General features: G+C 34.9%; 1 protein-coding gene across 1 annotated transcript; it reads left to right on the forward strand.

The window, feature by feature from the left end:
- Positions 1–7,590: 7,590 nt before the first annotated feature.
- On the forward strand, positions 7,591–9,426 carry LOC120426845 (intraflagellar transport protein 52 homolog). The gene is made up of 5 exons (XM_039591633.2): positions 7,591–7,956; positions 8,019–8,236; positions 8,294–8,721; positions 8,780–9,028; positions 9,121–9,426. Exons 1-5 carry the CDS (start codon positions 7,847–7,849, stop codon positions 9,412–9,414), a joined length of 1,299 nt encoding a protein of 432 aa, XP_039447567.1. The 5' UTR covers positions 7,591–7,846; the 3' UTR covers positions 9,415–9,426.
- The last annotated feature ends 8,152 nt before the right edge of the window (positions 9,427–17,578 follow it).

A 17,578-nucleotide genomic window follows, 5' to 3' on the forward strand; every position in this document is an offset into this window, starting at 1 on the left:
TTGTTTTTTCAACCAAAACTTGTTAAAATTGACTGGTCAAGTATATTGTATTTTTATTTAAAGATTGCACAGATTTTTTAATTATATGATTTATTTTTAGAAATCAAATAAAAGCAAGCATTCATGTTAAAGTAACATTCAGTGAAAATAGTCGTCTTTCCCTTTTCCTCCGGTCAATGATAAAACCTGAGGAGCAAAACAAAAAATAGATTGAAAAATTTAATACCATCTGAGTAATGAAAAATATTGAGAAAAAAGATTGATTTTTTCTTGATACTTTTAATAATAGTTAATCAGTTTTTCTTAGGAAACCTACTGAAATTAACAATATTTTCATTCACCGTAATAATAATTTAACCTTTATTTTATCAGAAATTTAAATGATATTATTTTTAAAAGAAATTGAAAGATTCAAGCTTGATTTATTAAAGATTAAATACATAGTTTTTTTATCTTTAAAGTCACATTTTAGGAACATTTCAGAATTTTCTGAGTCCTGTTTTATTTTCACGATATTTGATTTTTAGGATGATTAAATTATTTTGCCTATTGATTTTAATTTATTTTTTGAAAAGTGAGATGAAATCCTTTAAATTTTTTTTACTGGGCCAAATGTTGCAAAAACAAGTTATTTTAATTGTTAGACTGTTTTGTTAAATTTGGCTTTGAAATGAAATTCAATTAAATGTAAAGAGATAAAAAATAGCAAATTAGCGAAAACTGTTTAGCTATACTATTCGAACATTAAAAAAGCAGCTCAATAAATGACAATACGCATGCCCTACATTTTGGTTGCAAAATATATATGTATTATATATTTTGGTTGCAAAATATATAAACCAAGTGGATTTGTTTTAATTAGTAATTTTTGTTGTGTCATGTTCACATTATGTTAAGTATATATTAGTTTATTGAACAATAATAAATAATAAAGCATAAAAAGTAGTTTCTGTAAATTTAACATAAGATTTGCATAGTTATTTTAATATTTTTCAAGTTCCACGAAATTTCCGTGAAATTTTGTGTTTTGAAATTAAGGTCCCCGTGTAATTTGCAATTTTTTAGCGTGAAAAATCACTAAGCCAAACCATAATGTAACCGCTTACTGTGGGAGTTAGAAGGTTGAAGAATAGCATTTCCACACTGCACAAACTCACCTTCTTTTCCTTTATTAGCAAAAACCTTTGTCAAAGGACAACATTTTAAAAACGAATTAAAAGATTAATTGAACGAATACATTTTCAACGTGTAAATTACCAATTTTGTTAAAAATGTATTCGTAATTTTGTTAAAAATGTACTACGTGATTTTTGAATGACCCCTCCCACCACTGAACGAAGCGAGACCGCACAGATTTCGCATTACTAATTTATTCGATTCGTATGCCGGGATGCACGAGAGTTTACATGATTCTGCTTACGAGACCATACTGCCCAGACCCCCATCACCTGACATGGAACACGTTTCAGGTGGTGGTAATGACACAGAAAGTTGGCTTGCTCTAAACTTGGGGAAACTTGAAGGGGGCCCAATGTGTGGTGGCTCCAGACACCATTTAACCGTAACAGTTTCCTGGAAAACAGAACAATCAGCCCATTGGGGAGTGGAAATTTATAGCACCATTCGCGCTGCAGGACCATTGCTTCATAAATCTAGTAAAAAACGGTTTCCTCCGTGGGTATGGCTCCTTGGAGGTTCCCAGTTATTTTTTTTTTTCTAAAACGAGGAAGCTTCTCCCGCTTCTGACTGGGCTCACCGCGTGATCTCCCGTTCCAAACTAGTTTGTCATATGGCCCGTGAAGAACTGGAAGCGCCACCTAGCCAAGAACTTTATCGTTTTTTAGATGAGTGCTTAAGTTTAAACCGAACAAACAGAATGAGATCTGATCAATCCAACTAAAAGGGGAAACATTTTTTCAAATATCATTGAAATAAAGTACAAATATTCAAATGATTACATTTTCAACCAAATTGTTGAATTATTACAACACAACACCAAGCATTTTTAACGTTTACAAGAACCATACAAATCCAATATCTCAGGAAGAAAGCGCGTGAAGTGCCGTTGGAGACGGATAATAGTGATATTCAATCTCAAAGATGCAAACGCGTCTCCTGCCTCGACTTCCCCAGCAGCCTCGGACGATCTTTGGGCATGAACAGCAGAGGAGAGACGATCGGAAAGCCGAGCGACGAATGTGTCTCCCCAGGGAGCTGTTTGTTTGTATTATTTATTCGTGACAATTATGTAGCCCGTGTTGGGACATAAATTTTTTATGTTTAGCAGCAGCAGTGATTTGGAGAGAAGTTGGGAGTGGGGGCAGTGAGGAGAGGGGGAATGTTAAAAAAGGTGAGGAAATTGGTGTTTTTTTACGAGGTATCGAAGAAAGCAGAAGAATGTTTGCGAACATGGAGAAAATTACCGAATGGAATGTTGAATGCATGGCGACAATTTGTTGGATAATGTGATAGTTTTTAGAGAACTATGGTCTCATGTATTGCCCTGAATTAGCATAGAACACTTGGATAACAATCAACTTTTATTACAGAGTTTTTTTTATTTGTAATCGAGAAAAATCCATGATTTTCTTTGGAATGATCAAAATTACTTTTTTTTATTTTCTTCATGTTCACGAGATCATTTTGACTAACAGTTAAGTTTATTGTTGAACAAAAGATTCTTTTGTTCAACGAAAAACTTAACTTATTTGGATTATGTTTCCTTCTTCCATTTTAGTATTTTTTTTTTCAATAAATCTGTTATCTGTTTCTGTAAGTAACTGATAGCTTCATGCCTTTTCTACAGTTTTGAAAAATTATCTTTTACGAACTTGCTGTTTTCCATATTTTAAGTCGCAACAAAGTGCATCAAGAAATAGCCTGGGAGGACATATGGCTATATTTGACCCCTAAAAGTATGATATTTTCAAATCACTGGCAAAACAATTCCCTAGAAAAATTAAGAGTTCTTCTTTCCAATGTATTTTGCAGATCCTAAATTGGTTAAGAAATGATCTTTGCCGAAGGAAACATCTGATTAAAAAAGGGTAAGAAGTGTACTGTCGTTCTACGCATAATCGTCCCATGTTCGAAAAAGGGCAACTGAGAAAAACGCGATTGAAATTTTTCGATCGATTTCTGTGTTTCTACGCATAATTGTCCCGTATTCCCTATTCGCCCTATAAGTCCCTAATCACCCCGGTTAACATTTTATCACCCTTATTTTTAATCCTCTTGCAGGTTAACAGCTAAACAAGAAGAAATGCTTCTTAAAACTCATTATTTCGTGATAGAAAATACTTGGTGGGACAATTATGCGTAGAAGTTCAACGATGGGACAAACAGACTTGTTGTTGTTTTCAATGATTTTCTGAACAAAGTCCTAGATTTTATGTGTTTTTCTGAAAGTATACGTAAAACTAAGCTTAATCTAATCTAATCTAATCTAATCTAATCTAATCTAATCTAATCTAATCTAATCTAATCTAATCAGACCCTAGCGCAGCCAATCTTTCGAAGGGATCCTGGATAATGCCTTAGGTTAGATGACACCTAGCACTCTTCTTGTCATTTATTAACATTTGTAGTGCGCCATTGCATTAGAATGCATTGAAACATCACAAGCGTTAAAGCGGCCAGGCCTACTGCGTAAAGCCGTATCGCTGAGATGACTCGTAAATTGAGTTGAGTTTGAGCACTGAGTGTTCGAACAACAACACAATTCTGAATCGACAGGGGAGGAAGAAGCGTGTGGACACACCACCATACGCTCCGAGATTTGGTTGTATTCGTTGGGAGCACCATGCTAAGAAGGTTTGGTACTCCGGGACCCTCTGGAATGGGACATTGTATTACCACGAATGCCCTGGACACTATTTGCCGTGGTTATAGCGCCACAACTCGTTCTATACGTGAAACTAAGCTTAAAAATGATAAAAAGTCAGAATCGTCCAAAAATGACATGGGACAATTATGCGTAGAACGGCAGTGTAGTACCGTAAACTGGGGTGACTTTGATAGCCCGGGGTGACTTTGATAGGTTTTTCAAATGCCCGTCAAATTAATATCTCAACATTTTTGAAAATTTTGAGTATGTAAGCATTAAAGGATAACTTATTATCGAACATATATGCAAAAATGTGACTGTTCCATTCGATATATCAAAATTAGTGGCCAGATCAAATTTCTATCAATGTCACCCCGGGCTATCAAAGTCACCCCAGTTTACGGTACTACAAATATTTTGTCATGTGTGTCATTTACAATTTGTTTTCTCATTCTCAATCATCTCTTTGATATATTGACCTTTAAAATCAGGACCATACAATCCCGACTCGATTATCCGATGCTCTCCATAAAAATTTAAGAAAGTCGAACCATGAAAAAGTTTTTTTTTCTTTTTGATTTGCTTATTTTCCAAGCCAAATTCAAGTTCAGTGACCCCATATTGGACTAATTTGAGTAGTTGATTCAATACCAAATAAATATTCTCAATAGACAATCCCCACCATTTTTTTAGTCAACTCATCGACCCAACAATGGTCAATGTAGAAAATTGTATTTCCCGAAGGATTTTTTGCGAGAGCTTCGGAAATCGAGTCTGGACTGTCTAAAACCTGATTAAAAATTATTGTAGTTGTAGTACATTTTCACTAAATATGTTCATAAAGATCCATTGCACATTGGTGCACATGAAAAAGTACTCAAAAGTTGTCAATTGCAGACCTACAGCATTTTGTGAAACCTTTCGCTAAACAGCATTTATCAAAAAATTTGATTTGTTAAAGTATAACTTTTAAATTTATAAAACCCAATTCGATCACAGCCAGAGCCGAGGGACAAAACAAATAATAATATTTCTAAAAGCCTGAGTGAAATTACACCGAAAACAATTACTGAAGACCTAATTTGAACATTGGAATTACAGGTGGGCAAAAAAATAGCGAGCCGCTCTAAAAGCCGGTTCACTGAAAAGAGCGAACGAACCGTGGCTCACAAAAAAAAGAACCGCGGTTCGTTTTTAAACTCTGGTCTTTTTTCAATATAAAATATTGAATTTCCAAAAAAAAATAGTATTAAGTTTGTTTTTGAGAGTTGAAAATGCAATTTCAAATATTTCAATGCATATAAAAATTTATCCCAAAGTAAATGATTTTCTAAACGAAATGAAAAAAAAACTTTTCATTGTACAACTGATTGTATATTAAAGTATTACCGGATTACAAATTTGAGCATCCAAATTGCATGATTTGTAAAATATTACCAAAAATCTAATGAATAGTTTAGATATTTTGGGAAAAAAATAAATCCTTTTGTCCGATTAAACTTTAGCGTTTATAGACTTTATCGATAAAATCGGAATGTAGAAAAGAGTTCACAGAATATTTATTTTCTCCAAATAATATATCAGCATTAGTTCAATTCTTGCAGAAATAAACGCAATTTTAAAATTAATAGCATTTTTACCATTTAAGTTTGGATGCCATTCAATTACTCGAATGTTTAGGTTCGAGTAGAAATCTTGACATAGAGACTACCAACCCTATCGTTTTGAAGGGCATCTTCTCGTTTTCAGTTTTAATTTTTTTATCAATCTATCTATATATATAAAAAATTTCGACGGTTTTGTTCGAACGCGAATCAGTTCAATAAGGAGCGTCGCATCGAGGTGCTTTTTGTTGCATTGGGTTCGTATAAGCCCAAGGAAGGTTTTTACGTTAACTTATTGACACTTTGGCCACTCTGGAAGCGATTCCGGACCATCGGCAAATGGTATGGAGAAAGTTACGTAAAATCATATTTTGATCACAGGAGGCTGAATAAGCAAAAAATCAAAAAACGTCAACAAACGAAAAAAAGGCAGAACGAAGTTTGTCGGGTAAGGCTTGTAATTTATAAAAGTCCAATGCGAAATAACTTATAAAACACTCGATTCTTAAAAAAACCTTTTCATCAAAATTTTGAAAAAGAGCGAATGCGCCGTTCAAAAGAGCGGCTCTTTTTAATGAGCGAACGAAAATGAGCGGTTCCTAAAAAAAAGCGGTTTTGCCCACCTCTAGTTGGAATTTTTTTTTATTTAGCCGAGACGGGAAAAAGAACAATAACTTGAAAAATGACTTATGAATGCAGTAACTCTCCTAGAAATCATTTTTTTTTTTTCATTTGCCTTAAACTTTAAAGAAGCCTTTCCTGTGACCCAACCATACAAAAATGAAAGCTATGTTCATACAAAAATGGCGTCTAATAAAAAAAAAACATTTATCAAAAGTTAATTTTTAGATGTAAAATTGGATTTGGTTGGTTACCCAAGACTGAAACTATTTGTTTCGAACAGTAAAGAAAATTTCATATAAATTTGCCTAACAAACATTCAAGATCGGGCCTAGGGTTGCTGAGTCACAGGCACAAATATCTTTCCGATAAAAATATTATTTGAATTTTAAATTCAATACTAACATTTGATAAGAACTTTAATTGTAAAATTGAGGATATTATCATTTGAAAATTGAATGCTATTTGGGAGATAACCAAAAAAACATGTTTAATGTTTCTTTTTGTTTGTGTGGCTGTATTCCTTAAAGTTTTTTAGGCAAATTTACAGGATTTTTTTTTAAATCTTCGAAAAAAATATTTTTAATTTTTGGCAGCCATGCGATATTTTTTAGGAAAAATCAAACTTTAGGTGGATTTAATTCGAAAATGGTGCATGTATCAAAATTTTGGTCAAGAACTGTCAAATGCGATTTTGCATCTAGAACAGAAGTAATTTTTTTATTCAAAAAAAAATGCGGAAGACGCAAAATTCGTTCTCAAGATACAGATTCAAGAATATTCAGAGATAACTTAATTAGGTTAGGGAATGCCTTTCTAAAGAATATGAAAAATACAATAACTTAAAATTTAGGTACAATATTTCAAAATTGATCTTTCTTAATGAAGTTTATTATGTTAGCAACACTAACTAACGTGAAATTTAAAATTTACTGGAAATTAATTGTTCACTGGTGATTAAGTTAAATTTGCATTGTAACCTTAATATTAAAATAAAGTAGCAAATTCGTTTTCCAAAAAGTATACACCATAATTCAACATAAAACATTTTACTTTGATGCAAACTCCCAATTCCCAAATCAGATAATCACTAATAGCCTCTAATGTCACGTGTCAGCTAACGCGTGGTATTGTAAGAGGTGTCTAAATTAAATTCCCCCAGCCACTCTCGTCGTACGAACCTTTTTTGTTGGCGATAATTTACGAGCCAATAGTGTTCACAGCCAAAAACGCGGGCGGCCGGGGCTCAAGTTACCTGTTAAATCGGGAATTAAAAGTCTAAATTAAGCGCCTACTTCGAGTGCCTTCGTGGACGAAAAATTTGTACAATCTTGTTGGCGCTACGATTCCATCGAATCGCGGGTAAGGTTACCGGATACCGAATTTCTCCACAACGAACACTAACAAACTAACAGTTTGTATACGAAATGCGGCCGTCAATGTGTATGCGATTCCTCCTGCGTTTAGGCAACCGGTGGGCCGTACGGCGCACGTGCGCGATCGCTGCCATGGCGACCGGCCCCGAGAACCGGGCCCACAACATTCGGGAAAAACGCTCCAGATTTTGCTATTCGCGGAAATAAACGCACCTTAAACAGTGGAACTAATTTGGTTAAGCCGGTGGAATTAACGACGAAGAAGGTATCCTCGGCGAGCGCGTGTGTGGTCACTTGACGCGTGCCCCCGCGAGTTCAGGCGTATAGAGTTACGCCGCCGTTTTCCGAGGAATGTGAAGCGATTAACAACTCAATTTCTCGGTATATTCACGACGGGTCAATAGCTCAAGCTCGAAAATATGAACAACATCAATGTGGTGTTCAACGTGTCCAAAAATGAGCTCTTCAAGTTGCCGGACAACTACAAGACGCTGCATCGGAAGTTAAAAGTCAATTGTCGCGTTGAGAGGTGAGAATTGGGAGGTGATAATTGAAATTGGACTTGACGATCTAAGAGATCTTCTATTGTAGCAATAAAAATGATATAACGCCAGAAATTCTAAAAGGGGCTACCGTTTTTGTCCTTGCTGGACCACAGGAGAAATTCACCGAAACGGAGTTTCAATATCTAAAGGACTACATAGCTGAGGGAGGTCGCCTGTTGCTTCTGCTCGGTGAGGGCGGCGAAGTTCAGTTTAACACCAATGTGAACTTCCTTCTCGAAGAGTATGGCATGACAATCAACAATGGTATTTCTAGATAGATATAAAACTCAATGCATTACTTATGCATGTTGCATTTTGTAGATGCCGTAGTTCGTCCCCAGTACTACAAGTACTTCCACCCAAAGGAAGCACTCATCAGCGGTGGTATTGCTAGCGATAGTCTCAACAATAATCTTATGGAGTTCAGCAAAAGTATCCTGACTGCGTTTGACTTCATGGACGACAAGTACAAAGTGGAGTTCGTCTACCCGTTCGGTGCTACCATGAACGTGATCCAACCCTCGAACGTGCTGATGACCACCGGACCCGTAGTGTACCCCTTCAACCGACCCTTGGCCGGCTACTACCAGAACGAATTCAACGGTAAGCTAGTGGCCATCGGTTCCGGTCACATGTTCCAAGATAAGTACATCTCCAACGAGATCAACATGGCCATTTGGGACAGCATCTTTGCGATGATACTCGAGGACAACTTAAAGTTCAAGTCGTCCGACTTCAATGACCTGGAGGTACGCTAAAACCCTCGTCAAACCCCTCCAAAAGCAGTAATCACTTTCCGGCTTGCAGATTAATGACTACGCAATCATCCCCGATACGATCTTCATGGCGGAGCAGCCCAAGATCTGCCTGATGGATTCGCTCGACTACGAAATCCCCCCCGATTTCAAGCGGCTATTCGATACGGCCCTGTACTCGATCAACAACGATCTGCTGCGCGATGTTATCAATACGTACGCGAAGCTGGACGTGCAGTATGAACAGCTCAAGATCATCAAGCCGCAGTTCGAGATCCCGTTGCCGCCGCTGCAGCTTGCGGTTAGGACCCGGTTCCGAACCACAACGCGCCAACATGGCGTCGGCATCGCAACAAACCCAGTCTGTCTAATCTAAAAGTGTTCCCGTTACAGGTTTTCCAGCCGATCTTCAGCGATCTGGCGGCGCCGCCACTGGAATTGTTCGACTTGGACGAGGCGTTCAGCTCGGAAAAGGCCCAAATTACGCAGCTCACCAACAAGTGTCTGTCGCCGGCGCTGGAAAACTACCGGAAGGAGGGCGTCGACGAGAAGGAGCTCGGGTACTTTGTGCAGGAGTGTGGCCGGATTTTGAAGGTGTGCCAGGACGATCAGCGCATGTCGGCGAAGGAGATCCTGAACGTGATCAGTGTCAAGATTGCGCATTACAAGAAATTGGATAAGGAATAAAATTTATTAATTGATCAATGAAAAAATGAACTGATGAGTTTGCTAGAAAAGCAAAAATTATTTACCCCTCAAAAGTTTTTCAAAAAAAATAATTCATCAATATGAGTATGAACAATATGAGCATTTTTTTAAATAGGCTTCTTATCAAAATGTTGAAAAAGAGCGAAAGAGCCGTTCAAAAGAGCCGCTCATTTTAATGAGCGAGCGAAAGTGAGCAGATCCTAAAAAAAGAGTGGTTTTGCCCACCTCTAATATGAACTATGTATTTTCACTAATCCTGCGGGAATATTAAAATCTGGTAGAGGTGGGCAGAAAAAGAGCGAACCATTAAGATAGCCGGTTCACTAAAAAAAGCGAAAGAACCATGGCTCACAAAAAGAACCGCGGTTCTTTTTGAAACTCTGCTCTTTTGAAAGATCCGTTCCAAGACGAAATGATTTTTAAACTTGTGTCTTTATTAAAGTTTCTATACGAAATTCATTGAATTTTCAACAAATTGCAGTATTAAAATTGTGGTTGAGAGTTGAAAATGTAACATCAAATGCTTATGCCTATAAATTAATTCAAAATTTGTCAAATTTGTTCAATCGTGTACTTTTTCGAGCAAAAACGGCAGGGTAAAGGGGGGCTAGTTTCCAGCATTTTTTAGAACTGAATCAACATATTTCGTTGGAATTTCATTGCAATTTTCCCTCCAATATTCATAGAAATTCCTTTTGTATGCTTTATTATCCTAATATCTAATAAACTTAAAATATTTCAAACTCATATTTTCAGTTTCCAGTTTTTCTTTAAAATTACTCCAAAAGTAAAGCTGATGATTTTTAAAACAAAATTGCACAACTGGCCGTGAAGATACAAAAATACAAAAGTACAAAAAAGCAAAATTTTACTAAATTTAACTCATTTGGCTGATGTGAAGTAATTTGAGTTAAATTGAACTAATTTGAAGTATTTTTTTAATATTTAAACTGAAATTAACAAAATTTCACTTTATTTTTAATTTTTAATTTTTTTCTGGTTTTCTCAAATCATAATAATTTTTGACCAATTTGAAAATTTTATTTACTTACTTTATTTAACCTAAATTTTACTACGTTCAACTAAATTTTAATTTACCAAAATTGATTTGGTATTAACTAAGTTTAACTATATTTATCATAATTTAATTAAATTGAACAAGGTTACACACTTATATACTACAGTTCAGCTAATTTTATGTTATTTTTCTAATGTTATACTGAATTTTAAAGAAAAATTTACCTATTTTCAACTTGTATTTACAAAGATTTAGATAATTGAACTAATTTGTACTTATTTGTACAAATTTCAACTATATTTAGCAATTTTTAACTAGTTTTATTAAATTCAACTTAATTTAAGTAAATTGAACCAAATTTGACAACATTGTCCTAAATTTTACTTACTAGATAAAACTTATTTAGCCATGAATAAGTAATTAAAACCAAAATTTACTAAACTAAATTCAACTTATCTTAACGTAACTCATCTCAATTTAAGTAAACTTTACTAAATTTAGTTTAATTTATTTTTTAAAATTTAACTCAATTTTGCTAAATTTGACTCAATTTCACAAAAATTGAGAATCCAAATAAAATTCAACTTTTAAATTATCTTAAGTTAACTTAGTTTAATTTAATTGAACTTTATTTAACTGAATTTAAATCAATTCATTTAAATTTAGCTCTGATGGGAAGAAGATGGCGGTCGAGTTGGACGTGTGCCGTGTGGCACCGCGGTTTGTTTTTCGATATTTGTGGCGTTGAAGTTGCGGAGCGGGTCGCGGAAGTGGTCGAGTCGTCGCGAGTGATTGCTTTCTTGTGGAGATAGGTGAAGTTTTCTAGAAAAAGGTCGTGAAATTTGATTTTTCGATTGATGTGTTGTGTTTTGTTTCGCAAAAGTGTCGTCGGAAGAGTGCTGAAGTGGCGTTCTGCCCTCCGGAAAAAGGGTACAAATGTGTGTGTGACGGGCTTGGTCCGGCTGGCATGAGTGTTGTGGTGAGCTTGGCTTCTAGCATGAGTGCGCTGCGCCGACAACACGGAAGCGGGAGATAATGGCGAACGGTTTTCGTGATGGATGCCGTGAAACATGTTTTTTATGTGTCCGAAAACTTTGTGGAAAATCATGGAATCATGGCTTTTTGTAAATTGTCTGTGTGCGAATGTGTGAAAGAGAAACAAAAGCAGTGATCGTGTGTTTTGAAGTGCCGGTTTTCTTTCTCACTTTAACATTCGTCCGCGAGTGTTTATGTATTAGTGTGACTGCAAAATTGCAGTACTAGAGGCGGCCAAGAAGAGCTGAAGTGTTTTAGTGGAATTGCAATCTTGGTCGAAAAGAAAGTGGTCGAAATTGGAATTATTGTTACAATACTGAAAATGAACTTCATTAGCGCGAGTGAATTTTAGTTTAGTTTTAGTTTAAAGTTATGAGAGCATAATTGGGTACATTGGTGAACGACGAACTCTGCCAATTTATGTCCCGAGATTTGCAAAAATGCGTAGTTTTGAATGCTGCGTATCTGAACCAGTAGTGAATGATGCTTAAACAAACAAAATAAGTTTTGGGCCGCCGTGTGCGCGTTTTTATAATTGTGATGGGCGTGTATGACTGCTGCTGACTATCATGGGGTCGAAAAGAAAGCATCGCTTGTTGTCCTGTGCAAGAAAAACGGCTCCGTTGGCGCAGCAGTCGGTTGAGTGCACTTGTCAGCTGTTGTTTGCAGCCCTACTCTAAGATGACAGAAATCGTTGCTGGATTTGGGTGAGAGCGTTCTTTGTTTTTCTTTTTGTCTTTATTTATTTTGGTCGCGATCGCTTCTTTTTGTAAAATGTGCGAAGAGAATAGAAGATGTACGCATTTCAACGGTCGAAATTTACGCAGGGTCCAATAACGCGTTTTCTTGAATGTATTCAAAATTGTGTCAGACATTTTATTTTTTGTTCGACTTGTAGCGCCAATCCATCCGATCGCTTGTTTTTTCGAGTTCGTCGCCGGTATGTTTTCGGGCGTGTGCGTGCGTGTGTTGAAGAATGCGGCTGGCTCTGGTGGCTGCGATGACAACTATGCTAGTCCAATTTAAAGCGTCTTTCCGTCGGGTCATGGTGAGAATACCTCTTCTTAGCACTGTAGCTCGAAAAACACGCGACAAATAATGTTTCAACGCGATTATTCCAGTCCTGCCTAAAACATCGTAATTCATCATACATTGATTAGGCACTCATTTTATAATTATTTGAAAGTATAAATCATCTTAGTTAAACTCTATACAAAAATTTTACGCTGAGTATAATATTTCACAATTTAATTACATATTATTTTGATCATATCTTTCCACAGCCGGCTGTCTAAGATTGAATCATTTAAGCTAAACTTAACAGCAAATAAACGGGAATAGTCTCATCCGCAGCATCCGACTGTTTGCCTTGAGAATAATACATCACCCTATTAAACGAAATTTATTGATTATTGGGCCACATCATCATCCTCTATGATGAATCCTGGCCATTACCCTTTCCCACTAACAAAATCCCAAGTAGAAGTAGTTTTCCGGCACACGCGGGGGTGTGGATATCGTATAGAACCCACCCTTTGTAGCAGCCTGTGCTAACTAACATTCCCGTCCCGTTCCCTCGAGATCTACAAACTGACATGGCGGGCGCCGTTGGTGGCCAATGACTGTTACCTATTAGCAACGGCTCTAGTTTTGATGATCGTGATGTTTTATCTTTTCAGCGCATTTATGCATGCTGTTGATAAGGGAAACATTATTTGATCGTTGAAGCGTATGACCGGTTGTGTTGATAGGATATTACGGTCCTGTTCAGTAACGGAGAAGGACAACCATGGGTGGTCTCTCATGCTCATGCTCATGCTCATGCTCAATTCATTTAAATTTAGCTTTGTTTAACTTTATTCAACTTAATTTAATTTATTATTACTTCATTTATCTTAATTTAACCTAATTTATCTTAATTTAACTTAATTTATCTTAACTTAGTTAGTTAGTTATTTGTCTTTATTAACGAGCCTTTCAGCCGTAGACGCTGGTTCGGCTCGGTATTATCTTAACTTAATTTATCTTAATTTAACGAAATTTAACTTAGTTTAACGAAATTTACCTTAAGTTTCATTTAATTTAGTAAAATTAAGTTGAATTGCGTTAATTAAGTTACATTTATTTAAAATAAGGGTCATTCCATCTGAAGCGGAACAGCATTTGAAAATTACCCTCTCCGATCCTGCTCAAATTTGGCAGGGCTGTTGATACTATCAAAACATGCAAGAATCCCGAATTTCATACAAATCGGACCACCCCCTCCATTTTTGTACCTCCCCAAAAAATCGACTTTTTGGCGATTTTTGAGCAAACCTCCTAGTTTCAAACGACGATAACTCAGGAACCACAAATCTTAGAGGTTCGGTCTTAGACTCAATTTTGTAGGAAATTGGACGTAGAATCCATTTCCGTGATCAAAATTTTGATTAATTTATTTTGTCTACCTGTATTGCGCAATTGAAAACTTTAAACGGCCCTATCTCAAAACACCCCAACTTATTTTTTTTATTTGACCTCACCATCGTGTTCCCCGGCCAATTTTACATAAGAATCACTTATCGACAGAAATGAATATGTTTCGTTCCAGAGATATCGAATTTTAAAGTTTTGTGTTTTCGGGTTACCTACATCAGCTTTATTCGCCGCATCTGCAAGAAGCACACAGGCGGGCTGATCAATAAATGCTACCTGGCCATTTATTGAAATAATATTTCATCATAAATAATCTTTATCAAATTGGGCAAAAATTAACTGTATAACACTGTAGGAAACTGGAGTTTAATCGCCATTTTTATCTGCTCAACAAAATGAATTAAGTGAATTTCTGTGCTAACCCACAGGACAGAGCAATAACGACACACAGTAAAGGGCAGAATTGGATTCCGACGGAGCGAGCAGGAAAATGCAATTAATCTTGTTAGTAACACTGAACAATAAGTGCACGATACATTAGTGAGTAAAAAATATGAACTAAAATTAATAAAATTTGTTGATACGTTGTACTCTAGTGAAGGACGATCACAAGGAGCAGGAAAAGGATTTCTGGAAAGTATAAAACTGAAAAATGTAAGAAAATCACAAAGTTTGATCTGCTGCAAAGCGGCTAATTCCCCAAATTTAGTTGCGATGATTTCGACACCGTCCGAACAACAGTATTTTTTTCTTATATCATTCTTGGATTCTTTTAATCAAATGGAGCTGGCTCACAATATAAAAATTGATTTAATATGATCAATCTTTTAAACCATAAATCGGATTTGCCAAATTATGGTAAAGTGTCAATAATAAACTATAATAATAATAATAATAATAAAGCAGGTTTTGGGGTTTTTGCTGAATGGCACTATTTTGGTACTCTAAAACGGTTAGCAACACGTAAAATAACCCAATAAATATTCCTTTCACAAAAATAGATTGATCAAGGTAGGGGAACAGCATCTAATTCCAGCGTTCCTCTAATGTTGCCATATCAGCGCTTTGGCATTCAATTACAGCTGATTAAAAGCGTTTTCAACTGAAATCGAGTGATAAATAGCTCAATAAGAAGTGAACAAGCAAGTTTCTATCAAAAGTTTTGCAAAATTTGTTGTTTAAATAGTGAAAATTAGCAAATTGGATGAAACTAGGAGCGAGGACTTAACCTGCTAAACATACTAGAATTTCTAGATATTAGCTATATGAATAAATATTTGCGTAAAATTATAAAAATATAAATTAAATTAATCATCTCCCAGAACACCAGGTAGCAGTTATTGATCAGCCCACCTGTGTGCTTCTAGCAGATGTAGGTTATCTCGAAAACACAAAACTTTAAAATTCGATATCTCTGGAACGAAACATATTCATTTCTGTCGATAAGTGATTCTTATATAAAATTGGCCGGGGAACACGATGGTGAGGTCAAATAAAAAAAATAAGTTGGGGTGTTTTGAGATACGGCCGTTTAAAGTTTTCAATTGCGCAATACAGGCAGACAAAATAAATTAATCAAAATTTTGATCACGGAAATGGATTCTACGTCCAATTTTCTTTAAAATTGAGTCTAAGACCGACCCTCTAAGATTTGTGGTTCCTGAGTTATCATCGTTTGAAACTAGGAGGTTTGCTCAAAAATCGCCAAAAAGTCAATTTTTGGGGAGGTACAAAAATGGAGGGGGTGGTCCGATTTGGATGAAATTCGGGATTCTTGCATGTTTTGATAGTATCAACAGCTCTGCCAAATTTGAGCAGCATCGGAGAGGGTAATTTTCAAATTTGCACTTTTTCGTGCACAGTTGAGATGGAATGACCCATAAGATAAATAAAGTTAAAAAAAGATAAATTAAAATAAATTAAGATAAATAAAGTTAAATAATGCTTAATTAAATTAAATTAAATTTGAAAAAAAGTTCAATAAATTTAAATTTAGATAGCCTGAATTTAATAAAGTTGAATTACGATGAATTAAATTAAATTAGGTAAAATTAAGTTAAATAAAGATAAATTGCGATAAAAAAAAAGTTAATGTTACTTAATTTATCTTTATTTAACTTAATTTACCGTAATTCGACTTAATTCAACTAAATTTTCCTAAACTTAACTAAATTCAACACAATTTAACAAACAAATAACTCAAATAACTAAATATTGCTAAATTGAATCAAACTTAACTTAATACTTATAAATTCAATTCAACTTGACTAAATTTAACCAAATTTTACGTAATTTAATTTAATTTATTTTAGTTCTGATTTAACATAATTTAAATAGCTAAATATTGCTAAATTAAATCAAACTTAACTTAATACTATTAAATTCAATTCAACTTGACTAAATTTAACCAAATTTGACCAAATTTTAAACCAAGTTCAAACTGATTTAACTTAATTTAACTCAATTTAAAAAAATAACTTAACTCAACATAACTTCATTTATCTTTATTGAACTTAATTTTACTTAATTTATCTTTATTTAACTCAAATTACCTTAATTTAACTTATTTTTAATTTATCTTTATTTTACTTAATTTAACTAAATCCAACTTAATTTAATTTATTTTATCTTAATTTGAATAAATTTAACAAAATTTAAAATAATGTTGTTGAATTTAGTAATTTTTTGTTAAATTTAGTAAAATTAAGAGCGAGTTTTTCACCAATGTGTAACAGGTCGTATCGAGGTGCTCCGATTTGGATGAAACTTTCTGCGTTTGTTTGTCTATACTTGAGATGAACTTTTGCCAAATATGAGCCCTCTACGACAAAGGGAAGTGGGGTAAAACGGGCCTTGAAGTTTGAGATCGAAAAAACATCAAAAATCTTAAAATTGCTCGCATTTCCGTAAAACTTCATCAATTCCAACTCTCTTAGATGCATTCGAAAGGTCTTTTGAAGCACTTCAAAATGTGCTATATACATCTAAGATTGGTTTGACTTTTTCTCATAGCTTTTGCAAATTACTGTTAAAAATGGATTTTTTTAAAACCTTAATATCTTTTTGCAACAGCCTCCAACACCCATACTCCCATAGGTCAAAAGATAGGTAATTTCATGGACTATAAGCCTACGGAAATAACTTTTTGGCCAATCGCAGTTTTTCTCATAGTTTTTCTATTTTTCTAGAACAAACATTTTACAACGTTAGTTTTTGCCCTGTAGGCCAAGAAGACGGAACTTTTTGGTCTCAATTTTGTCATATTCGGAATCCTCGGACAATTTCACGTAAGTTAGAAGTATTGGAGTTGTACATTTGATTGAAAAAATTGCCATTTAGAATGAATCAAAATATTTTTTAACAATTTGTTGGATTGGGGGTAAAACAGGTTTTCGCCTACTTGATACAGCATTTGACGTATTGATCATAGGTTAAATAAAATCTATTTCTTTTTTCAAAAATGTTTTATTTAATTATTTTTTTCATCAAAATAACAACTCCAATACTTCTAACTTACGTGAAATTGTCCAAGGATTCCGAATATGACAAAATTGAGACCAAAAGTTCCGTCTTCTTGGCCTACAGGTCAAAAACTAACGTTGTAAATTGTTTGTTCTAGAAAAATAGAAAAACTATGAGAAAAACTGCGATTGGCCAAAAAGTTAATACCGTAGA

This window comes from Culex pipiens, chromosome 2, assembly GCF_016801865.2.
Source record: "Culex pipiens pallens isolate TS chromosome 2, TS_CPP_V2, whole genome shotgun sequence".
Lineage (NCBI taxonomy): Eukaryota > Metazoa > Arthropoda > Insecta > Diptera > Culicidae > Culex > Culex pipiens.

Coding starts and splice junctions, on each gene's coding strand:
- LOC120426845 (XM_039591633.2), top strand. CDS start 7,847: ATGAACAACATCAATGTGGTGTTCAACGTGTCCAAAAATGAGCTCTTC. Junction 8,237..8,293: donor TGGCATGACAATCAACAATG/GTATTTCTAGAT, acceptor TGCATTTTGTAG/ATGCCGTAGTTCGTCCCCAG. Junction 8,722..8,779: donor CCGACTTCAATGACCTGGAG/GTACGCTAAAAC, acceptor TCCGGCTTGCAG/ATTAATGACTACGCAATCAT.